At 40.0% G+C, this 26240-nt stretch overlaps 1 protein-coding gene across 1 annotated transcript in view; it reads left to right on the top strand.

Moving 5' to 3' along the window:
- Window positions 1–600: 600 nt before the first annotated feature.
- The window catches only part of DMGDH (dimethylglycine dehydrogenase), a 73842-nt gene continuing 48202 nt past the window's right edge, over window positions 601–26240 (top strand). Inside the window, exons 1-7 of the mRNA XM_007102961.2 lie at window positions 601–686; window positions 1799–1973; window positions 10080–10178; window positions 11940–12104; window positions 14789–14993; window positions 18570–18818; window positions 20682–20880. Of these exons, the coding sequence (XP_007103023.2) occupies window positions 601–686; window positions 1799–1973; window positions 10080–10178; window positions 11940–12104; window positions 14789–14993; window positions 18570–18818; window positions 20682–20880 (1178 nt within the window). The remainder of the gene's footprint in view (window positions 687–1798; window positions 1974–10079; window positions 10179–11939; window positions 12105–14788; window positions 14994–18569; window positions 18819–20681; window positions 20881–26240) is intronic.

Below are 26240 nucleotides of genomic sequence, written 5' to 3'. Positions count from 1 at the left end.
GGGCGGGCGAAGGGCAGGAAATGTGAGCGCGGCCTGAGTCCGAAGGCTGGACTTCAAACCCCTGCTCCACCTGGACTAGACCGGTGACCCTGAGCTAGCTGACGGACTCTGAGCCTCAGTTTCCTCACCTGTAAAATGGGAATAAACGTGAAGAGGAGATAATTTGCATGAAGCACTCGCGCAGTACAGGGCAGCGAGTGAAGGCTCCATAAATGCAACCCAATATTGTTATCTCATCCTGACACCTAGGCAGTACCGTCGTCTAGGCGATTCGCAAGCGGGTAAACCGAGGCTCAGGGCCGTCCAGGTGCCTCGCCCAGACCGCAGAGCTTGATTAGGGGCTGAGGTGAAGCCCCGCGGCCAGGAGGGCTGAGTACCTCCCGGGTTCCCCGAAACTCACCTTCTTGGCCCCGGGGCTTCCGGCCAGTGCCCTCGCGCGGCGGCTGTAGCGGGCGCTGAGTGGCGGGCAGCGCACGGAGCCAGAAGCCCGCCCCTCGCCGGGGGGAGGGTCCCACCGCCTCCCGCCGGCCCCGCCGCCCCGGCTGTCTGCTGGCTTGGGAGTAGGCGCCCGCGCCCTCGCCCTATGGCCTCGACCTCGCCATGTTCCGCCCGGGCGCGCTGCGGCTGCGGGGCTTCCCGCTGCGGGGCTCCCCCGGCCGCCTACGCTCCGTCTGTGGCCGCGAAGGGTGAGTGGGGTCGGGTCTGCGCGGAGGCCCGCGGCTGGGCAGCTGCGGGGTGCGAGCGCAGGGCTGAGGGGGGTCTCCGGGTTAGGGGTGCTTCCGACCCCGAGAAGTGGGCATTCGTCTTTCTTCTTGAATTATGTGTGTTCTTTTCCATGCACAACCGTTCAAAATGAGAATATCAAAGGGTTCCTGGTGCAAAGGCTCTCCTACCCCCATTCCCTTCCCCAGTCAACTGTTAGCAGTGTCTTCTGTATGGGGAGGCAAACGCAGGTGTATATATGGTCTTCTTTGACTTACTTATACCTTGCGTTTTACAATGCGTCTTGGAGAAGCTCATGATCTAGCTAGGAAGACAGACATGCAAATCAATATATCAAGCCACTGAAGCTGCCGCATAGCACAGGGAGATCACCTCTGTGCTTTGTGACCATGAGAGGGTGGGATAGGGAGGGTGGGAGGGAGGGAGACACAAGAGGGAAGAGATATGGGAACATATGTATATGTATAACTGATTCACTTTGTTGTAAAGGAGAAACTAACACACTATTGTAAAACAGTTATACTCCAATAAAGATGTTAAAAAAGAAAAAAAAAATATATCAAGCCACTGAGCAATATTTATAATTAGAGAAGCAGGTACACGGTGAGAGGACGTTGAGCGAGGAAGAGTATTGTACTCCATCTGGCTCTCTTCAGCCTGGAAAACACTGGAGGGAGGAGGTGATCCAAGATTTATAGATAATGGACTTCATGATGATTATGGGGTTTTTTTTATGGAATAAAATGTTTATCAGTGTGTTTTAAAAGTAGACTGAGAAAAATTATTCTCTAGATTTCTTTGAGAAAAAGAAGTCATCTGTTCAATTCTTTAGCTCTATTAAGTATCTACAATGGGTCAGAATTAGGGGAATGGGGTTCAAATGCCTCCTCCTCCCTCCCCCAACCAGGTTGCCTAAGTCAGGTTGAGGGTCCCAAATGATTGTCAGCACATGTAACTCTCCCAGGCACTAGATGTTAAGTACTAGAAGAATAAGTAAGGAGAATCACACTAGTCAGAAAAAAACTATAACTCTCATAGCCTAGTAAAGCTACTATTAAAAAAAAATGTCTTCCAGAGAAGAAAACCCACCCTTACCTGCAGAAACAAGATGGAAAGACAGGGCAGAAACAGTGATAATTGGAGGTGGCTGCGTTGGTGTGAGTCTGGCTTATCACTTGGCCAAAGCAGGCATGAAAGATGTGGTCCTCCTGGAGAAATCGGAGCTCACTGCTGGATCTACCTGGCACGCAGTAAGAAAACTATCTCAACACCGTCATATGCACTGAATTGTCACTTGTGCAATTGATTTTTTTTCCCATTCACAGCTCCCCACTGAGAACTCTTTAGAGTGAGTTCCCTTTCCATAGCGTTGGAAGGTGCAATTGCAGTTTAGTTGGTATACTTTAAGGGGGTGATCAACATTTATGATGTTGATAATCATGAGAAGATAATCTTGAACATATGACTCTGGATTCAAATCCGGACTCTGTCATTTTCTACTTATGTGACTTCTGGCAACTTACTTAAGTTTCTAGTTCCTGATGTGTAAAATGGGAATATTAATAGTACCTACCTAATAGGGTTGTGATGAAGATTGAATTAATATGTGTAAAGTTATTATGGTAAGTGATTAGTAAATGTTAGCTTTTGTACTGAAGGATAGTGGCTGGGTGATCCTGAATACACGCCTGAGACCTTTACCTACGTCCCCTCACCTGGCTTTAGTGATCCTTTTATGTTTATTGATTTATGATTTTAAGTTAGTGCTGTGAGACAACAGCTTGGCTTCATGAGGACTTAACTATGAGGGCTGAGAACATGCAACACAGCTTTCATGTTGTGTTAAATGAAACACAGGACCAAGTCAATCTCGCCTGTTTAATGGTATGCATAATTGTTCCAGTGCTGTATAATAATTGGACTTACATCGAAAGCTGCTCAGGTAAATGAGGTGATTGACACTGCTTTCATACTGCCAAACCAATTATTTCTGAAGTCAGCTAAGATGGGAGAGGAAGATTTTATGACTGCAGGTGCCATTTTTGTTTGGAGGAAGAGTTGGGATAAACAACAAGGTCCTGCTGTACAGCACATGGAACTATATTCAGTATCCTGTAATAAACCATAATGGAAAAGAATATGAAAAAGAATATATATATATATATATAACAGAATCATTTTGCTGTATACCAGAAACTAACATAACATTGTAAATCAACTATACTTCAATTAAAAATAAAGTTGCGCAGTGTTAGCTTCCGTTCTTCATCCCTTTCCATCATTAGCTTTCCCCTACTGAGACAAGAGGGAACCCTGCTTTTAGCAGCCTTTGACACCCAGAACCTGCTCACGGTAAGGGATAGAGTTGGATCTCCTGCCTCCAGGTAGGTGAGTGTCGGGGAGATTGATGCCCAGACTTAAGCCCAGTTCACCCCAGAGTCCCTGTGTTCACATAGTCAGACCACACCCACCAATTGGATGGAGACTTCTAGAAAAAACGGCATCAAGCCCTGCTCCTCTTCCTTCTTTCTTCTGCCAGCCCTCTCACTCCTCAGTCTGGGAGGGAGGCCCAGCTACCTGGTCCTCCCTGAGTGTCTTTTCTGAGTCTCCATAGGCACATTTGTCTCTTGTGTCAGCAGTTCTCCCTCAGCTTGCTTCCTGCTACCTGGAGAGAGGGGTCCAGGAAGCCACTGACCCTTCTGGGTCTTCTCCCCTCCCTGAACTAGACTTTCTATGCAGATTTCCTTTTTATCATGGAATAGGAAGCCTGCATTTCTCCCACAGCTCTCCTATGACTTCTTTTTAGTGGACATTTGGTCAGTCTTTCAACAAATATTTATGAAAAGCCTATATTGTGTCAGGCCAGCACTGTTCTAGGAGGTGAGGACACAGCAGTGCACAAAACAAAGCCCCTGCCCTCATGGAGCCACATTCTGGTGGGGCAGATGGAAAAAACACAAATGATGCTCTAGAGTAATTCGTGCCAGCAGAGTAGAGCAGGGTAAAGGGATGAAGAATGATGGGGATGGAGGAGCCTGGAGGCTACTTCGAAAAGGTGACACTTGTGCAGAGACTGGGCAGGAGTGAGGGAGCAAGGGGGCCATGAGGCTCTCCAGGTAAGACCATGTAAGCAGAGGGAAATTTTGGCAAGTGGGAATATCCTGAGAGGGAGGGCTTACACCCTTTTAACACTTCCGGATTGTTAAGGAGGGTGTATACTTTAATATTTTAATTACTTTTTTGTTCATTTATAGTGGATTGACTTGATGTAACCTGCAATTTAGTTACTAGAATAACTAGAATAACTAGAATCCCTGAATATTACTTCTTAAACATCCCATGAATAATAATAACAATAAAGCAACATATCCTTAGCCTAAGATCTTTTAAGAAAAGTGGGCAAAGTTTTTAAATGATGGCTTCTTCTTAAAAGTTAACTGTGCAAAATAATTTCCCCTTAAGCAGATACCAGAATGAGTGGAAAAGGCATTTTTCTGCTTTGTGAACAAAGTAGTAAGCTCTGGTTCACAAAATGAGATTCATGCAGGGTGAGCTCAAGATCGACTCAGGCATCAGAAGCCACGTTATTTGGGCCTCTACAAATAAAGGAAAAGAAAACTGGATTGCCCTAGGAAGCTGATTAGAGGATTTCTTGCAAACAAGGGGGTCTCCCACCAAAGAGCATCCTGAAGAAATGCCACAGATTAGAATTTTTTTGAGATATAATTGACATAGTAGTTTCAGGTATAGGACATAATGATTTGATATTTGTATATATTGCATCATGATCACAATAAGTCTGGTTAACATCCATTACCACACGTAGTTACAAAATTTTTTTCTTGTGATGAGAACTTTTAAGAGGTACTCTCTTAGCGACTTACAAATATACAATACAGTATTGTTAACTGTAGTCACCATGCTGTACGTTCCCTCCCCAGGACTTCTTTATCTTATAACTGGAAGTTTGTGCCTTTCGACCCCCTCCACCCATTTCAACCCCTCACCACCCCTGCCTCTAGCAACCATCGATCTGTTCTCTGTATCTCTGAGTTCCATTGTTATGTTTGTTTGTTTTTAGATTCCTCATGTAAATAAGATCATATGGTATTTGGTATTTATACTTCTTTGTCTTGTTTTATTTAGCATAATGCTGTCAAGTTCCATCCATCTTGTTGCAAATGACAGAATTTCCTTCTTTTTTATGGCTGAGTAATATTCCATTATATATATATACGCCACATTTTCTTTATCCATTCATTTTTTAACACAGAGAAATTTTGGAGCAGATATGAGAATGTGGACGTTTTGGGGGTCCAGCTGAAGGGGCAGACTACAAAAATAAAGGCAGTCTCATTGAAGAATAACATGTGCTCAAGGCTAAACATTTCTGGAACATGCAGGAATCAGATGCGTTGGGGAGGAGGGCACAGCTTGCAATGTGAATATTCAAAATGGAATCACAAATCCAATAGTCTTGAGGTTTTGCTGGATTTTAACGAGACTGTTTTGTCAGCACCCAATACTACTGTTAATATAGAACATTTCTTGTAGGATGGAAGGAAAGGGGAGAGAATAGAGCAAGAAGCAGTTTTAGCATATGGGGTCCCCAGGAGAGGCTGCCCCTGGGAATGGTGTCAAAGTGGATGTTTTGGAGGGCTGAGGACTAAAGATGCAAGATTATCCATTTGGGGTGTAGGAAGACAATGTTAGACCTTTCTGTTTATTTTTATCTAAAAATATAAGAAAGACATTAAACTTTACTAATCTTTATAAGTAGCCCTCACCTTTGATGTGGGTGACATATTGTGTATGATACCAATGTTGCCTAAGGGAGAGGTTGGTGCTGCACAACCTAGAGCGTCCCCATTCTTTCTTTTGTCTTCAGTCTGTCGTGACATATTGCAGATCACACGCTATAGGATATCAATGTTATGAACGATTTTATAGAAACATGGCTTTAAATAATATTATTTGTGATGAAAGGGAGAGGGAAGGACCTTGAGAGTGTTGTACTACACAGAGGTTTGTTGGTTATCTCGTGACAATAATCAAAAGAGTTGTAAAATTTAAAGTTTTTCTTTTACAAAAAGACAAGTGTCTCCAGTTTGGTGATCTTTGTAGTGATGGAAGTGGCTGCCAGTCATTCTATGTAGTAGATACATACAAAACAATAGATGCAGTTTATTCCTTCAAAGTCAAGGTGATGCCCACAATAAGTGAAAAATAATTTTTGGAAAATAGTCCTGTTGGAAAGAAAGCATTTTGAGAAGGGGTGTTTGGAAATGTTGGTATCATTATTAGATTTTTCTGGCCAAAATGATATGTATCACCTAGAAAAAACTCTCATACATGCAAGAGATAAATTTAAAGTTAAGTTTAAACCCATTTAACATTTTCCCAAATGAGGAGTTTCAGTGGGTTTGTACCCATTTTTTAAAATGTAAAATGCAGTACCTCCCAATTAACTTATAACAGCTGATGGACAAGAGAACATGAAACATTAATAGTCAAATTTCAGTAAAAACCTTTTGGTAGGTGATGATGGGAATGGAAGAAGTGGTGTCAAGATACAGAGAGTACAGCCAAGAGGGGGCACTTCTCCCACTTACATCTTTGTATCATTGACAGATAGCTTCTTCAGCTATCACAGCCATTCAAACCATTGCAAAAGAAAACACACCAAGATATTAGACCTTCAAATCGCTGTTTTACCAACATTAATCCAACATATATATTTTAGTAATATAAAATATTACATAGCCCTTGCTAAAATATTAATAAGCTTAATATTCAGAAGCTTTTCTACACAATAAATTTTTAAAATTCAAAAACCTTTCTGCACAATCAATAAAGTAAGAATTATTTACAATATTTAATTCATTTCCAGTTGTTTTTGTGTGTTTTATGATCTCTGCTAATATAGTAATACATATTTATATATCATGTGGGAATAAAGAAATACACATATTTTAGTGGGTATGCTCAAGTGTTTTTATTGGATGCGAGTGCATGGAAGCACTGGGATATGGGAAGGCTTGAGGTCAGTCACTGGGCTTTTTGAGGCTGTAGAGGCTCATGACAGAGCGGAAAGGATTATTAAAGAGAGAGAGAACATCACTAGTTTTAGCATCCATGGATGATTTTTCTAACTGCATCATTCCTTTCATACTTATTGTTAGTCTGCTAGAAGGAAGAGCTTTCCACTCTCCCTACTTATTTATTTATTTATATCAACAAGGATTTATAAATTCTTATTTTATTCAAAGGGTTATGTTCTTAATGATTATTCTTGTTTTTATTATTATTATTATTATTATTATTTTTTTTTGTGGTAGGCGGGCCTCCCTCTGCTGTGGCCTCTCCCGCTGCGGAGCACAGGCTCCGGACGCGCAGGCCCAGCGGCCATGGCTCACGGGCCCAGCCGCTCCGCGGCATGCGGGATCCTCCCAGACCGGGGCGCGAACCCGGTTCCCCTGCATCGGCAGGCGGACGCGCAACCACTGCGCCACCAGGGAAGCCCTTATTCTTGTTTTTAAATTGAAGTATAGTTGATTTACAACGTTGTGGTAATTTCTGCTGTACAACAAAGTGATTCAGTTATACATATTTGTATTCTTTTTAATATTCTTTTCCATTATGGTTTATCACAGGATATTGAATATAGTTCCCTGTGCTATACAATAGGACCTTGTTGTCTTAATGATTATTCTTGTCTGTGTTTCATCTTCCCTCTTTTGTCTTCTCCACCAACTATAATCATTTTCTTTCTTCAGATCGAAAGTAAGCCCCTGCCTGTCCTCCATGAAGCCTTCTGTGATCCTTCCAGCATCTTCTCTTCTCTTAGTTCCCTTAGTTCTTGTGTCTTTCTCTCTATGCTCTGGCACTTAATCATATGCTCTTGATTTCACTGTTTCATGTATGAAAGTTTCATGACCCCAATCAGACTATAAAATCTTGAAGGATAAGACCAGTGTTTTTCTTCCTCTTCACACTTCCCACTTAAAATATCCTTGCTGGAGCCCAGAAAGGAAAAACATTGTACCCTTCTTCCACCCCATGCTACAGGACTGACACACAAGTTAACAATAAATACCATGCAGGACATTACATTCAAATAACTCACAATAAAAGCACAGATACGGTTGACCCCAAATTTTAAACACAGATTAAAAGACAAAAACTGGTTGATAAAAAATGTAAGGAATACAAAAATTATATATATATGTGTGTAATTTTATACCTGACAAAAAATTGAGCTCAGGATTTACTTCTGACTGTCCTGGCAGCAAGGAAACTAGGGTTCTATGAATTGTTCAGTAGAAATAGTTATAGCATTTCAGTAAGAAAGACCAATTTTTCCTTGACCAGAAATTCCTAGAAGAATTTGTTCCCTAAAAAAAGGCTATTGAGCTAAATGTTTTGAATAAGAGCTTTACAAAACAAACCGATGTGACTCTTTCAGAAGAGAGATCATTAACTCATTCTATGAAAAGAGCTTTCCAGGGTGGGGAAGAAGATTGATGTAGTGTAGATATATCATTTTCGGGTGGTCTGGCTTAACCTAGGTTAAACTTAGAGGATCTTGAGGAGTGAATGGTGAACAGAACCCTAGGCCCAGGCTTGTGAACAACCATTTTCTCAACTGACACGAGATATATCGAAAACAAAATTGAGTTCTCTAGAAGATGCCTGAAGGCCAGAGATTCTCTATTAATGAACTAGAAAATTTCATATCACACTAGATACCAAGCATGTAAAGAAGGATGTGATATTTGGCTGAAAGTTAGGGAGCCTGACTTACAGTTGCCTCATTATGGGGCTGTGCTATGGAGGACCTATGACATTAGGCCAACATTTTTCTCAGAAAAGTAGCCAAATGCTTGAACAAGTACTTGATAGACACGGAGGATTCTGGTCCATAAAGGATCACTGATGAACTTTAATGGCGGATTTTTTTTTTTTGCGGTACACGGGCCTCTCACTGTTGTGGCCTCTCCCGTTGCGGAGCACAGGCTCCGGACGCGCAGGCTCAGCGGCCGTGGCTCATGGGCCCAGCCGCTCTGCGGCATGTGGAATCTTCCCGGACCGGGGCACGAACCCGTGTCCCCTGCATCGGCAGGCGGACTCTCAACCACTGCGCCACCAGGGAAGACCGGATTTTTTTTTTTTTTAATTGAAGTACAGTTAATTTACAAAGTTGTGTTAGTTTCGGGCGTACATATTCTTTTTCAGATTCTTTTCTATTATAGGTTATTACAAGACATTAAATATAGTTCCCTGTGCTACATAGTAGGTCTTCATTGTTTATCTATCAATATTTTATATATTTTATATATAGTAGTATGTATCTGTTAATCCCAAACTCCAAATTTATCCCTCCCCTGGCTCTTTCCCCTTTGGTAACCATTAGTTTGTTTTCTATGTCTGTGAATCTATGTCTGTTCTGTAAATAAGTTCAGTTGTATCACTTTTTTTAGATTCTGCATATAAGTGATATCAGGAGAACCAAATGCCCAACACGAAGAACTTTATAAATACTCCCAAACAGACTTTATTTTAAACAGATTGTATTCGGATGAGCTTTCCAGGATAGATTAGCTGCTGAATGGGGCCCCAGACACTTAACTGAGAGAACCTGCTTCATATCATTGCTTAGAATTCTTTGTCTGGATACTATACTGCATCTGCCAGAGTTGATAAAAGGGGTTTGGCAGGTAATATTTAGATATTTTCCTGAGAGTGATTATTCACTATTTATTCAGGAAATGTTTGCAGGGTATAATCTATGTGCTCATTCATCAACTGGTTAAGCTATGACAAAGGTCTGTTCACCACTCAACAGGCTCTAATTCCTAGGAATGTTCCACTTCTTCAATTTTGGAAATTTCAAGAAAGAAAATAGGAGAGCCGCTCGATTCAAGGGAATGGTGGAGATCGGGACAAGGAAAACTTTTTGCTTGCATGTTCATAGTCCTTTTCCTTCAGGGAACACACGCTTTGTTGGTTTGAGTCCACATTGTATGCCGTCCCCCCATATTTTTCCTAATAGCGTACATTCCTAAGTGATTCCATCTAAGTCATCCCATTTCTGAATCTGCAAACAATCCTTTCCCTAATAACTTTAGGGACTTACTATATATGTTTGTTGGCTGGCTCTCACATTATTTATGTGGTTCAAGTGGGTTCTTATAACTGTCACGAGCCTTATGCAATGTGCATTCAAACTGGTGCCAGAGGACTGGCTGGTGCTTGTCAATTTCTTGCCGGTGGTAAATTACTTCTTAACAGATAAACTGTCAACATTTTGAGAATGTTAATTTTTTTTGGTATTTCCTTTCCTCCCCACTTTTAAGGCAGGTTTAACAACTTACTTTCATCCTGGAATAAACTTAAAGAAAATACATTATGATAGCATCAAACTTTATGAGAAACTGGAAGAAGAAACCGGACAGGTAAATGCATTTAGCTTGAAGTTGTCTTTTAGGTCAGTTTCTCAGAGATACATAAGATTACTGAAGGATTTTGATATCATCATGTATCGCTGTGTGTAGTGACAGCCATGGCATGTGAAATGTGGTAGAAGATTCTGATGAGAGTTTAAGATGAGAACCTCTAGAGCTTGTTTTTCAATCAATTTAATTTCTTGAAGTGTATTACCCATGTAATTACTTGCTCCTGATTTTTTAAATGAGAAAAGAATAAAAAGCAGCTTTCAAAAATATCTTTAGTGAGCTTCTATATCTAGAAACTAAGATATCACAGCCTTTCTGCACTGGATTGAAAAGGATCTGACAACTGTACATGCCAGATTGTCACATGCCTTTGAAAAGTACTTCATTAAAAGCCCCTCACTTTGAAAAAAAAATATGTTTGTTTGTTTATTTATTTATGGCTGTGTTGGGTCTTTGTTTCTGTGCGAGGGCTTTCTCTAGTTGCGGCAAGTGGGGGCCACTCTTCATCACGGTGCGCGGGCCTCTCACTATTGCGTCCTCTCTTGTTGCAGAGCACAGGCTCCAGACGTGCAGGCTCAGTAGTTGTGGCTCACGGGCCTAGTTGCTCCGCGGCATGTGGGATCTTCCCAGACCAGGGCTTGAACCCATGTCCCCTGCACTGGCAGGCAGATTCTCAACCCCTGTGCCACTAGGGAAGCCCCCCTCACTTTTATTTTTATCTCTTCTCATTTGTATTAGTACTTTCAAAATAAAGTTGCAGGCAAAGAGTATCCATAGACTAAGACTGAAGTCTACTTAAAATTTTCATGCTATTTCCCTTGCCTAAAACCATCACATGGCTCCCCACAGTGTACAGGACAAAAGCCAAAGAAGAAGGGCCTTCATTAGCTAAGCCCTGCCTGCCTTTCCAATGTTTTCTCTTGCCACTCTTTGCTATGCTCAGATGCTTCAGCTATTCTTAATTACGTACAGTTCTAGAATGAGCTGGGCTGTCCGCCTGAGACAGCATTCCCTCTGGTCCCCATTTCAGCATTCACCTTCCACCCTTTCCCGGGGGTCGTCTCTTTTGAGAAGCCATCCTTGACTTTGTTCACCCAGCAGTCAGGCGGAGCTGAGGGCATATCTCTTGGTTCTAAGAACATGTGTACACATACCTCTTATAATACGAATCCCTCTCAATTGCGATTGTTGCTTTACTGATTGGTCTTCCCTACAGATTCTGAGCAACTTGAAGATAATGACTGCATCTTTGAGCACCGTCACCCAGGGCCTTGCTGAGTGCCTGGCCAACTAAAGGACTTCAATAAATGCCAGATGAATGTTTATTTCAATTCACACTTAATCTCCTCACTGCAACATTCTGATTCTTCATGTTCCCTCTTCAAATCCTTTGTCTTTCTTTTTTTCACATAATTTTCTTCCAATCTGTACATGAGCACTATCTCATGTTGTAATTATGCATTTAGCTGTCCATCTTCACCTATAGACTGTAAGCTCCATCCAGGCAGGATCTTCATCTCTCTTGTTCACAACAGCATCTCTGGGGCTTAGCATAGTGCCTGGCACAGAGGAGATACTTAGTAAATATTTGCAAAATGAACATCTTTTCATATGATGTAAATATGGTATATAGCTATCACTTTCACTGCATAGTGAATCTCTTTTCTTACACACCTTCATTTTCATTGTGCTGGAGAAGAACCATGTTTGAGTGCCAAATAATGATTTATTTATGAGTTTTTACTGGCATTGTCGTCACAGGTGGTGGGATTCCATCAGCCAGGTAGTATCAGAATTGCTACAACTCCTGTAAGGGTAGATGAATTTAAATATCAAATGACTCGGGCTGGCTGGCATGCAACGGAACAGTATATTATTGAACCTGAAAAAATACAAGAGATGTTTCCTTTACTCAACATGAATAAGGTATTTATCCTAAGGGCATTTTTTTTTTACCATTTGTTGGTTTTAATTAAGATCAGAAAATGTTATTTTAGAAATTTAATTAGAAAAAACTTTGTGCACACATTTTGAATGTCAGAATCAGATGATTAATGCTGGAATTTGGGTAAATTATAAGATGGGCTATTATGTTTGCTAAATACAGTAAAGGTAATGAAAAGTCTTATTAGCTTTCTACCTATTACAACTGAGGAAACATTTTCAATACCTCTCTATTACTGTGTCCCCCAGATCTGGAGGTTTCTATATAATAAACCTTCTGTTTGAGAAATGCAGAGAAGACAATAACCAGGTGTGACAAATGTGTGTATAGAAAGACTGTGTTACTAACATTTTTTTTTTACAAAATCAAAGGTAGAAGTACATGTTATATCGCTACACAGATATCACCTAACTCATAGCTGTACTCCCCTTACAGGTATTGATCTAACCAAATTTAGCTGAGAAAATCCACTTGGGAATTTAGTGTCTTTTTGCTGGGTGATAATCCCATTTGAATAATAATAACAATGACTAATACTGCACTACCTAACACTACAGCACATACTTAATGTACTAGGTATTATGCAATAATAATATGCAATAATAATTATCACAATAATAATAGAAGGTATAGATTATTGCTAAACAGTAAATTGCAGCTTAGATAGTGTACATAGTGGGCCCGAGCCCATCCAGCTAGAAAGAGCTGGAGGAGATTTGAACCCAGGCTCTCTGACTCCTTTGTACATATGCTACCTAAGGGTACAAGGTGGAGCTGTTCAGGGAAGCAGAGGTTTGTGTTTCTGCCCAGTGTAGTATCTCTGACGCCTAAGGGTTCATAGCATTGCTCTGGGACTGGGTTGTTAGCCCCTGTGAGTCTTGACAGGTTGCTGGCACTCCCTTTTCAGTAGTTTTGTGTGATGCCAATGTGATGGCAGATTGGCGTTGCATTGCATTGTCTGCGTTAAAATTCTGCCACCACCGCCAGGAAGGGTATTCTTATATCTGTTTATATGTCAATCTTGGGATGCTCTGCTGGAAGTTCTCACCATCACAGATTTTTCTCAAGGACATTGGGCAATGGAAATATGTGGGAAGAGTATTCTCTGGCTCTGGGCAGGGTGCCAAATCAAATAGATCTAGGGTCACTGCATAGGGGCATATCCATTATAAAACACCAAAGTGACGTTTAGAAGTCTACAGTAATACAAATTCCATTAAAACCAAAAGTCTCTTGCACTAAACCTGTAACAAGAGATTGGATTAGTAATCCAAAACTTCCCACAAAGAAAAGCTGGGGCCCAGATGGTTTCTCTGGTGAATTCTACCAAACATTTAAAGAAGAATTACTACAATTCTTCACAAACTCTTCCAAAAATAGAAGAGAATTGAACACTTCCCAATTTATTCTGTGAGGCCGGAATGTATTGCTGTGATGCCAAAACTAGACAAAGACATCACAAGAAAAGAAAGACCTGTATCTCTTATGAATATTGATGCAAAAGTCCTCAACAAAATACTAGCAAACTGAATTCAGCAACATATAATAAGGATTTTTTTAGCATAACCAAGTGGAATTTATCCTGGCTATGCAGGGTTAGTTTAACATCTAAAAATCAATCAGCGCAATATTGCATGAATAGAATAAAGGACAAAAATGCATCATCATCTCAATAGATGCAGAAAAAAAACTGACAAAAGCCTCTTGACCATACTTGGTGCTTAATAGATTTTTGTTGAATGGATGAGAACTAACTGTACTATTTCAGTGCTCCCTCCTTGTTTCATCTGAGTTTTATTCTTCTTTGTTTCCCTGACAGTACCTCAAGCTGTAGCACAAAGTAGGTATTTAAGAACTAGTTGTTGATAACTGAATCAAGTATACATTTTCCTGACACCAGATGTATATTTAACATGTGAATCTATTAACAGTATTAAACAATTAAATATAAATAATCAATTAGTATTAGATTTAACTGCAAATGTTAGAAACCAAAATAATAATGCTTAAACAAGATAGAAGTTTATTTCTCTTTCATTTTGGCAGTCCAGGGCTGAATGGTGGCTCTTATCCGTGAAGACTTCAGGGATCCAGTCGCCTTCTGGATCATTGCTTTGTCATTCCTAGGATGTGACTCCTTTGTTCTTACTCCAAGATGGCAGCTAGAGCACCAGCCATCATGTCTGCATTCCAGACAGCAGAATGGAGGAAGGGACAAAGGGCATATGCCAGTTGTTTCCTTAAAATGGTTCATGTGACCATGACACTTTCATTTGACACTTTCATTTGCATTTCATTGACCAGAATTTAGTGATAGTTTTAGCTACCATCTGGAACTAGTACCTGCCAACTATTGGAAACTCTTTGTTCTTAGTGGTTATGTGTCTAAATAAACATTTGGTTTCCATTGCTTTGTGGGGGAGGGGAGAATGAATGTTGGAGACAATTGCAAGCCTCTGTCAAATAGCCTGTCTACTTAACTCTCAATGTGAGTCCTGCCTAGCTCTGAGCTTGGACATAGGAAAAAAAAAGTGGAGACTGATCAATCTGATGCCATGATGCATTTTTCAAGTCCAGTTTTGCTAAACATTTGCTGGCAGGATAGAGTTACACTGAGTGAGTATATGTATTCATTTGAATATTGACTCTTTTGTGATCGATTTAGATTTTAGCTGGACTGTATAATCCTGGAGATGGTCACATTGATCCTTACTCTCTAACTATGGCCCTGGCTGCTGGGGCTAGGAAATATGGTGCCCTTTTAAAATATCCTGCACCGGTGACTTCTTTGAAACCCAGGTCAGACGGAACATGGGATGTTGAAACACCACAGGGATCTATGAGAGCAAATAGAATTGTGAATGCTGCAGGTAAGCGTCATTTAAAAAAAAAAATACTGTTTTTTTTTCAAGTGGCAAAGAAAGAAGATATTTAGTCATAACGTAATGTTTTATACTATGAACATTGTTATGAAACACCGTGGTACTCCCACGGCGAACATTTTGTCTGTTTCTAAGCTACAAAGCTCTCCCTCCATCACTTTGCTCTTGTTGTGTGAGATACAACTCTGTCCTTGGTTGTCCATAGTGAGTTGGTTTTCTTCTCCATGCTCCATTTTATTCTGCTCCGGATAATGTTTTGCCAAATTATGCTTCTTTTTCCTTCCTGTGTTCACACTTTCTTTATAATAATAACCAAATTCTAATGTTCAAATTCACGAGCATCCTCTTTGCTCTCAGTTTGCTTTTTATTTTATTTTATTTTTTAAAAATTATTATTATTATTATTATTTTTTTTTTTTTTTTTTTTTTGCGATACGCGGGCCTCTCACTGCTGTGGCCTCTCCCGTTGTGGAGCACAGGCTCCAGACGCGCAGGCTCAGCGGCCATGGCTCACGGGCCCAGCCACTCCGCGGCATGTGGGATCTTCCTGGACCGGGGCACGAACCCTTGTCCCCTGCATCGGCAGGTGGATTCTCAACCACTGTACCACCAGGGAAGCCCTGTAAAATATCTTTTGAGAAACACTGTTATATCAGTGTTCCTACAGGAGAGGGAATGTAGGAACCTTATTCTTGAGCAAGCAGAGCTGAGGAACAGGTTCTGACCCTGCTGACCTCTTGGTGTGCAATAGGCTAACTTGCCTTTAGTACTGCTTTAAACACAGCTTCACTCTACCTTCCGTCTAACCTGAGCCCCAGAGGCAGCTCGAGGGCAAGGGCGGAGCTATTCACTGTGATGCAAGCTTTTTCTTTGCATGGTGAGGAATGTTTCTCTTGACCTCGTTACAGTTGACTCGTTAAGCCCAGAGATAACTTTGTAAACTTTACTTAAGATTTTCCTAATATGGTAAATCAGAAATGTGATTGGGTCCTGCCAAGATGAAGCCCAATGTTCAGCCAAAAAAGAATTGCTTAATTTTACCAATACTTTGCATCAGAGAATGTCACTATATAAACATCATTGTCACTGTATAAACCATCTAGTAGAAGTAAACCTGTCCACCAACCTGTACTGTTCATTTTAACTCCATTTCTGTCAGTCACTGCATTTTTAAAAATGGGAAACCATTTCTAATGATCACTTTTTTATTGACTCTTCTGTTCAGTGTTTTTTCAGGTGATAATGGTAGGTTATAGAGGATTCCTTCACATTTGTTTCTCTTCCCTTTGAACTTGCTGGGTGGGTGATCTAGCAAGGGTTGAAGTGTAATCCTGGCAAGTTTTATGTTAACTTGATTGACATATAGAGGAAGAGAATGCCAACAGACACCACCACATAGGGAAAAACAGTGTTGAGCTTGCTATGGGGTTTGGAGTAATATAGTTATATGATATTTATGCATACACTTCCACTTTATTTTAATGATGAAGTATATTAATAAACAAGCAATTAGATTCAGAAATTTATAAATATATTTGAATAGGACAGGATTTATTTTCTTCAATTTATGTTTTTAATTGAAGCAAGTATATTAACCACTGCAGTAGTTTGAATTGCTAGGCTAAATATTTTGGCTTTTTATATTTTAAAACTGCTCCAGTGCATATAACTAGAATATGTGGCTTTACTATATTATCCTACAAAGTCCTGACATTGGTAATTCACATCTTCCTAGGCAAGAATAAATTAAGTCATTAAATTATTCAAAGACCAGCAAACAGCTCTAATGCCCACAGGTAAGAGTTTTGGTTTGCAAATGGACACCCATTTCTGGGGCTGTTATCCAAGTGTGACCAACTTAGCCATTAGGCCAAAACAAAACAACAGAATGCAAGAGTGATGTTTAGATGCCATATAAGAGTACAGTAGTCAGGGTTCCTAGACTCATAATTGATGATTTGTGACTAGCTCTGAACTTCATAATGACAGAGACTTCAGAACTCATTGGATTGCCAAAAAAAGGAGAAACAGAAATGGTTAAAAATTTAGAGAATGCAGCCTCTAAAGAAATAACTTAAGGAAGATTCCCTAATCATTTGAATGATTATTCAAAATTATTATGAAACAAACAAACAAGCAAATAGAACTCCCCTTCCCCCCAATAATTCATTGATGGGTCAGGTGACACTGCATCCCTGCCAACTAATCATTTTTATCATTTTAGATTCTCAAATACCTTTATACAAGTGAAGGAGTCTTGGATTTTTAAAATAGTCTTTCTGTAGCAAGAAAAACCGATAAGATGTGACCATTTCAGGGTCTCCCAGTGTGACCTTGGGCGTGTCTCTTTATCGTTCTGGACTTTAGCTCCACATCTGTAGCCTGAAGAGTCACCTAGGGGGAGAATCAAGGGTCTTTCAGTCACAAATTATCTGGTTCCATCTTTTGCAAAGGAAAAAAAATAATATTCATTTCCCCCAAGAAGACAGTCCCCTTGCACACTGAAGGGAAAAACATAGGTTGTGGGAACTCCCACTTATCTATGAGCCCTCTCCTCTTTGCTGTGGCACCTCCTACCCCCTGCTCTGGACACCAGGTGCCTTCTTGCCTTTGCAAGAAAGGATCTTCCAAACATATTCAAACTAAACTTTTAAAAGAACAGAAAACTTAAAAGGCTATCTCTCCCAAAGTGTATACATTTTCAAATTTTAAGTTAACAGAACAATTCTGCGTTTGTGGAATTTTAGGCTTCAACAATTTGGGGAGAGGAGGGTCTGGGGGATAGAGGACTAACTAGTAGGGCTTTATTATGCATGATTATTATGTTGATCACATCTACCCTGGGCCTCTTCCATTGCCTGACCTTCCCTGCTCTACAAGTTAAGGCCAGTCCATTACTGTCTTTCTTATCAACATTCTATATATTTGGGTTGTTTATTTTTTTCTTCAAATAATTTTCTTTTTTGCACACCTTTGCTTTTGGGCAAAATTGTTTTTCAGGAATGGAGTTCCCTTAGATTCTTCAAAACTCTGGGGTAGTGTAAAATATTGTCTTCTCTTCTCCTGTTTAATTTTGCAATGGCAAAAAATGTAAAGTTTTTATGGACATTCTTTTTTTTTAAATTTAGTGAAGTATAGTTGTTTTACAATGTTGTGCTAATTTCTGCTGTATAGCAAAGTGATTCAGATATATATTATACATTCCTTTCCATATTCTTTTCCATTATGGTCTATCACGGGATATTGAATATAGTTCCCTGTGCTATACAGTAAGATCTTGTTGTTTATCCATTCTCTATATAATAGTTTGCATCTGCTAATCCCAAACTCCCAGTCCATCCCTCCCCCACCCCACCCTTGGCAAGCACAAGTCTGTTTTCTATGCCTGTGAATCTGCTTCTGTTTTGTAGATAAGTTCATTTGCATTGTTAGGACATTCTTTAGACTTTGCCACGAGCACTGAAGTACTCTAAATATTTTATTTTAATTGAAATTGCTGTACCAATGTTGTCTGTGGTATGTTTTTATATGTGGTGACATTTTTAAATGATTTTTTTATTTCAGGGTTTTGGGCTCGTGAAGTAGGTAAGATGATTGGACTAGAACATCCTCTCATTCCAGTTCAGCATCAATATGTTGTCACATCGACCATCCCTGAAGTGAAAGCTTTAAAGCGAGAACTCCCGGTGCTCCGTGACCTGGAAGGATCTTATTACCTCCGACAGGAAAGGGATGGGCTTTTGTTTGGTCCATATGAAAGTCAAGAGAAAATGAAAGTTCAGGACTCATGGGTCACCAGTGGAGTTCCTCCAGGTGGGTTTAGCAAATAGAAGTGTGTGCAGACACATCTATTTTATCTTCCTTGTAACTCTGGGCTGGCTGTAGAATAAGATGACACCATAATACTAGACTATCAGATACCTGGGACATTGGAAGTGAGGGATTCGAGGTAAATTCTGTTCTCCTATCCCTTTGAACAATCACAGCAGAGGATAAGGAAAGAGAATTGGTGGTGGAAAAGCTGAAAAAGGTGCTCCCCGCTGCTTTGGAAGGCCCCAGGTAATTTTTACCTGCCCACACCAACCTCCCGCACCCCCCTTTTCTCCTCACTCCCCTGCTTACTTGGTCTAGTTTCTAGATTTGGATATAGCTGCTCTTGTTCTTTGACAGTTGGAAACACAACAGGTAGCAGAGATAGGACATCCAGCCTGTTAAGAATGAAAGCCTCAAAGTCTATAGCAGAGTTGGTAAGTTGGTACTGCGAACTGAAGCCCTCCTGTTCTGCATAAATGGATGTGGAAGAGTCTTAGGCCTCAGTGCCAACTCAGGAGGTACCATAGTTTCTCTTTCAAGTTCTGAAAGGGAGAGAAGGACCTGTTTTTGTTTTTCATGAAACATTTCTGCAGAGCCAGATGAAGGGTTGGTTCACCTAAGGAGGTATCTCAGGTTTTAATCTATAAAAGGAGCTAAAATGTCATTGGCACACAAATATTATAGAGAATATAAAGACATGGAGGTAACTGTGCTTTCTAGAATTATACTTTGATAATCTACCTGGGCTAGGGAATGAATCCCTCCCTCCTACTCCTCAAAGAACATCTGTGCCCACATTACTACAAATGATAAACCACCTTCCACAGAAGTTGGGCCAGCCAACTGAGGGCTTCGGTTTTGCTGGGTGGGCTCTGCACATTTGGGCCTGAGGGGAATAGCTCCTGATCCCAGAGGGAGGGCTAATCTGCCACCTGGGAGTCTCCTTCTCTGTTCTTCCCCCATGCTGGCAATCTCTCCTCCAAATACATATTTGAACAAATATTTAATAATATTTATTGAACAAATGTTTAAATAATTCCAGTTGGAGGAAGAGCCAGATTGTTGTCTGGCCCTGGGCGTCTACATGCCCTGGTCTAACCCTAGTGATCTGCAGGCCTCCCTGACCTGACATGCAGTCCACAGGAGGGACAAGAGGGAGCTGGCTGGCTGCTATGCGGGATCATCCCTGGTATTGGTGGCGATATTCTTTTAGCAGCTCATCTGTAGCCCTTCCTTCAATCCCAGTGCCGTTTATGACTGAGAAGATGCCTGTGCTCCAAGACCCTGACTCTTTTCACAGAGTTCCAGCCCTCGGATGTGTATAGAAGAGGGCTAGAGGAATGAAGCCTCCATGCCATTCCTTCTCCGCTAAGAGTTAAAAGGCGCCTAGAATTCATCATCCTAGATGCTAAAGTGGTTTTTCATTTATCCCCACTGTCCCGACATGACTTTGCAAACTCCCATTTGCCCTCACTTGAGAGGATGAAGCAGACTTCTATGGTTAATTGAAGGATAAAAGACCTCTCTTGACAAGCCAAATTATTATTGTTTGTTTTTTAAAATTGTGATCGGCCTAAATGCTGGAAACTGCTAATATGCATACATTAAAATTTTCTATTAAAAAGGTTAACTTTCATGATTTATTGTTTCAGGAAATAACATTATTCTTCTCAGTAATATAGTATACTAATATAACAGTACTCATCTGTTGATAGTAAATATGAAGTTTAGACTTAAAAAAGAAAGTACAGTACCTTCCTAATGGGCCATCTTTAAATGTAAGCTGATTCAGAGATTTAAATCACTTTGGAGCACACGTCAGGGCAGCTGTGGCATCCTGACCACAATGGCATTTCTCTTCAGGTTTTGGAAAGGAGCTCTTTGAGTCTGATCTAGACCGAATCATGGAACACGTCGAGGCTGCCATGGAAATGGTTCCAGTCTTGAAGAAGGCTGACATCATCAATATCGTCAATGGTCCTATCACCTATTCTCCTGACATTCTGCCTATGGTAGGGCCCCATCAGGGGGTCAGAAACTACTGGGTGGCGATAGGCTTTGGGTGAGTATCTCTATGTAATTCAACATTTATTATAGAGTTATGTAGTTTAGAGAAGTCTTATCCCATTATCTCAGGCCAAGAATGGAAAATGGGAGACAGGCAGAGAGTCTTCTCCCTTTTATGACCAATGAAATGTGAGGAATAAAAAATTTTAGTCTTAAAACTTTGACTTGTATAGGTTTAAAAGATTTGTACGCAGAAGGGCAATGATTTCCTGGAATCTTCTCTTTGCATATTTCCTGCCATTTCCATTATTTATGTTTCCTTTCATGTTGTGAATGTTCAGATAGGTCAATTTGCCCCACTTTTACAAGGATGTTTTCATAACACAATGTGACAAAGATAAATCAAAATATCAAATGTGTAATGTGTCTGATGCAGTTTTCACCATAATTCATGTTTGTTCAACATGATTTTTGTTTCTTTATGATTCCTCTGTTTGCTTATTATTTATGGTTCCATTACCCATTTGATGTTTCATCTCTAATATTTGTCCCATTAATTTGGTGAATATTAACGTCAAGCCTACCTTACTATCTTATCACAGTTTCTAATATTTTACTTTTCTTCCCCATTTTATTTGGCCATTTATTCAACTGATATTTGATGATTGGCCAGCTTTGTACCAGGTCTAGTTCTGGGCACTGGGCTACAGCTGAGAAAAAGGCAGTAAGTCTCATCAGAGGCACAAGGCTGGTTGGGGTGCTGTTCTTCCAATACAGTAGAGAGGCTGGGGTCTGAACTAAGGAAGCAGCAGTGGGCACTGAGAGATAGGAAACAAAATTATTTAGATTTGGTGATTGATTGCATTAGGTCTTAAGGGAGAGAGAAAAATAGCAAATGATGACAACCTTTCTTACTTGACTCCTGGTTGGACGCTGGGCCAAAGGAAGAAATAATTGGAAAAATAATGAGTTCCATTTTTGACACTGTTAAGTTTAGGTCTTTGGGACATCCAGAGGGAGAAAACCAGATGAAGATAGGAAGCTGGAAGGTATAATGTAACTGAGGGCTTAGGAAATCCCCTCTAGAGTCTATATGTAGGCATGTTCATGTGGGAGTGTTTCTCTTGTACATCACTTATATATCTTCTTTGCAGAAAAGTCTATTTGTATACTTTGCCCATTTAAGAAATTGGATTATTTGTCTTTTTATTGTTAAGTTGTAGGAGTTCTTTATATATTCTAGACACAAGACCCTTATCCCATACATGATTTGCGATTTTTTCCCATTCTGTGGGTTTTTCATTTTCTTGATCATAGCCATTGAAACAAAAGTTTTTAATTTTGATGAAGTCCAGAATGTGAATTTTTTTCTTCTTTTGAATGTAGTTTTGATATTATATATAAGGAACCATTGTTTAATCCAAGTTAATGAAGATTTATACCTGTGTTTTCTTCTGAGAGTTTTATAGTTTTAACTTTTTTCTTTTAAATATATATTTTTTGATGTGGATCATTTTTTTAAAAGTCTTTATTGAATTTGTTACAATATCGCTTCAGTTTTATGTTTTGGTTTTTTGGCCTTGAGGCATGTGGGATCTTAGCTCCCCAACCAGGGATTGAACCCACACCCCCTGCATTGGAAGGCGAAGTCTTAACCACTGGACCACCAGGGAAGTCCCTAGTTTTAACTCTTACGTTTAGGTCTTTAATCAATTCTGAGTTAATTTTTGTATGTGCTATGAGGTAAGTGCCCAGCTTGATTCATTTGAGGACAGCCAATTTTCCCAGCACCAATTGTTGAAAGACTATTTTTTACTCATTGAAATGTGTTGGCATCTATGATGTCTTTTTTCTGACACCACTTCTGACATTTAATTCTCCAATTCTCTGACACCAACTGACTATCCAACAATTCAATTCAATTCTGCTGCTAACTCCCAGAGTTAGTGCAGACCCCACTAGTTAAGGACTCAGTCCCATAAAACTGTCCTCACTTCAGATGCCAATTTCAGATGTCCTCACTTCCAGGGTTCACCTGTAATGCTGACTGAATGACTACACATTTGGAGGTTCCTGCAACCCCCTCCTCAGGTTTGATAATTCAGTAGAATGATCACAGAACTCAGGAAAACCCTACTTCCTTTTACCTATTTATTCTGTAGAATACAACTCAGGAACATCCAAATGGAAGGGATGCATAGAGCAAGGTATGGGAGGGAGGGGTCTGGTGCAGAGCTTCCATGCCCTCTCTGGTGCACCATCTTCCTAGTACATCAGTGGATTCACCAACCCAAAGGCTCTTTGAATACTGTTGTTTAGGAGTTTTTGTGAAAGTTTCATTACACAGGCACAGTTGATTAAATCATTGACCATTGGTGATTGAACTTATGGTGACCAGCCCCTATTCTGAAGTTATCTAGTTCCCATGGAGCTATCTGTTAGCATACAAAATAATATAAATTCCAAAGGTTTTAGGAGCTCTGTGCCAGGAACTGGGGACAAAGACCAAATATTTATTTTTTTTATTGTACCACAGCATCCTTGTAAAAATCAATTCATCATATATGTATGGATTTATTCCTGGACTCTCAACTTTATTCCATTGATCTATACGTCTATCCTTATGCCAGTACCATGCTGTCTTGATTACTGTAGCTTTGCAGTAAGATCTGAAACTGGGAAGTGTGAATCCTCCAACTTTGTTCTTTTTCAGTATTGTTTTGGCTATTCTGGGCTTCTTAAATTTTTGTGTAAAATTTAGGACCAGCTTGTCAATTTTTTCAAAGAAGCCGCCTAGGATTTTGGTAAGGATTGCATTGAATCTGTAGATCAGCTTGGGGAGTATTGTCATCTTAATATTGAGTCTTCTGATTCATGAACAAAGGATGTCTTTCCATTTGTTTAGGACTTTTAATTAAAATTTCTCTCAATAATGATTTGTAGTTATCAGAGTGTAAGTTCTGTACTTCTTTTGCTAAATTTATTCCTAAACATTTTATTCTTTTTGATGCTGCAATTAGCTTAATCACTGAATTATTGATTTAGTCAACACATATTTGCAGATCATTGCTCTTTATCTGTGAACAAGAGCAGACAGTATTCCTGGCCTCATGATATTCATATTTTAATAGAACACCTGTCACTAAGGAAATTAGGAAGTTGCTTTCTTTAGAACACTAGTTACTTATCACCTAGAAATTGTATCTACTTGTATGGGGCTGATGTTGGACTCCTGCTTTGATTGCTCTGGGTAATTTTCCCAGGTTGTAGACGTCGCGAGGTGAATGGGGAAGATAACAGGTCAGGGCAGACAAAGTGCCACACTCTCTCTGACCAATTTGGTCTGACCCCAAAAGGCCTTCTTGTTATTTAAAAGTTGGGATTGCTAAGATATTTCTTATGTAACATGGTGGAATCCTCACATCGGCTACCCCTCCCAATTTATATCAGTGATCCATCCCATGGTTCTGAAGGCCAGTGATTTCCATATCTGGCTGAGCACAAGGGCTTGTTAAAAAGCAGAATCTCAACTTTGTGGTTAGTCACTTACACGTGTTTCATCCTCCTTTGCATCTTATCTGTGAAATTCTTACTAGTTATCACTAGAATCCATGAAAGGTGTGTGGAATTGGAAAACCAACAAGCAAACAGATTCCCAGACACCCCTCCTATTGATTCTGATTCAGTAGTCTGGAGAGGGGCCCAAGGATCAGCATTTCAGCATTGTCTGTTATTCTAGTCCAACCAGTCGAGAGAATAGGTATTTGCAAACTGTCTACATATATGCCAGTGCTCATTTACCTTACTCACAGAATACCCTCAGTCAAAGCTGTTTTACTTTTATACCAAATCGAATAAGTTCTTCTGCTTCTAGGTGACTAACACAATGCTCCCCAAATGTTTAATGAGTTGGATTGAATTGAATCTAGTTATCCTGGCTTAGAACAGATTATAAACAGCAAATTTAAAGAGAGGAGAGACAGTTTCACAGTTATCATAAAAAAGCATACACAAACACTCAAAAAGCATAGCAGCTGGCCCATGTAGAAGAAGTAGGTTCTACAGATTAATGCTAGACCTAGAAGAAGAGCCTCACTCTTCTTTCCTCTTCAAGTTCCCTTTCACTTCCACTTCACACGTTACTTCCTTATGAAAATCTTATCCATTGGGCAGAGACATACTCTGTTGTTGGTTATACAAGGACCCATAGCCACCATGTACTGTTTGCCTACTATGTGCTTTTAAATGCCATGTCAATTAATTCTCCACCAGCACCATAAAGTGTGCACATGTGGAGACTAAAGCTCAGGGTGGTTACACAGCTTGCCCAAGGTCACACAGCTGGTAGTGGCAGAACAAAAATCCTACCCAGATCTCTCTTACTCTATGCTTTTACACTTTCAACCACTACACCAGGGGCTCTCAATAGATGTTTCATAGCATTCAGTTGTATGGGATTTTACGTATAACTTAATAATGGTTACAGAGCTGAAGTTTGTAGAAATTTACTTTTTAAAAATAGATTTGATTCAGTATTATCCTCAGATAACAGCACTCAGCCCCATTTATTGGAAAGAACATGATGGTGTAGCAGTGAGACCACAGGAAACCTAAGCACAACCCTACCTATGCCCAAGGAGTCTGCCAAGGATGTAAATTCTGTTATGTGTGTCTTGGCTGAAAAAAGATTGAGAACCATTGAAGAAGTAAAGTCCAATAACAGGGAGTGTATACTGGGGGCAGAAGACTGAGTTTGTATCCTGAATCTGCACTTTATTGCTGTGTGACCTTATTTAACCCCTGAGTGCAGGCTGGTTTTCTCATTGGTAAAATAGAGTTGCTAAAGAATAAATCAGCTGGTACATGTTAGAAGGAAACAATGCTTGGTAAATGGTAAGTACTCAGTGAATATCAGAAGAACTTTAAATAGTTTCAAGTCTTATAAACAGTATCTCTAGCTCTCAAAAATGGCAAGTGTTGTATATCATACATTGGGACTGTTTAAGTGAATAAACATTTTAAGCATATATTTCACAATTATTTTAAACATGTATTTAATTTTTTTTTTCTTTCTTGAAACTTAATGAGATTGTTTGTGGGTGATTTGGATGAGCCGTGTCTCTTTTGAAAACTATCCAGAGAAGTATAAATTGCTGTCTTTTTATTCTGCTTGAGAAATATCCTTATAAAAAATATAAGCATTCATTTTTATAAAGTAGAAAAACTGGTATCTTGTTGTAGAAAAAGTTAGTTAACATTTCCAGTCTTTGCTAAGGTCCTCCCATGCTCTTAGAAGCTGCGATGCTGGCTAAGTAGCTGTCATCTAGGGTACTGGAATTTCTTGCATTTTGAGGTCTGCTCGTGTAGCTCCTTTTCCTGGTCCTCTACCGGTGACTCCCTGCTCATCCAGTTCCT

This window comes from Physeter macrocephalus, chromosome 8 (genome assembly GCF_002837175.3).
Source record: "Physeter macrocephalus isolate SW-GA chromosome 8, ASM283717v5, whole genome shotgun sequence".
NCBI lineage: Eukaryota > Metazoa > Chordata > Mammalia > Artiodactyla > Physeteridae > Physeter > Physeter macrocephalus.
The sequence above is the reverse complement of the archived record's forward strand: the minus strand, read 5'-3'. Positions and strand labels throughout refer to the sequence as shown.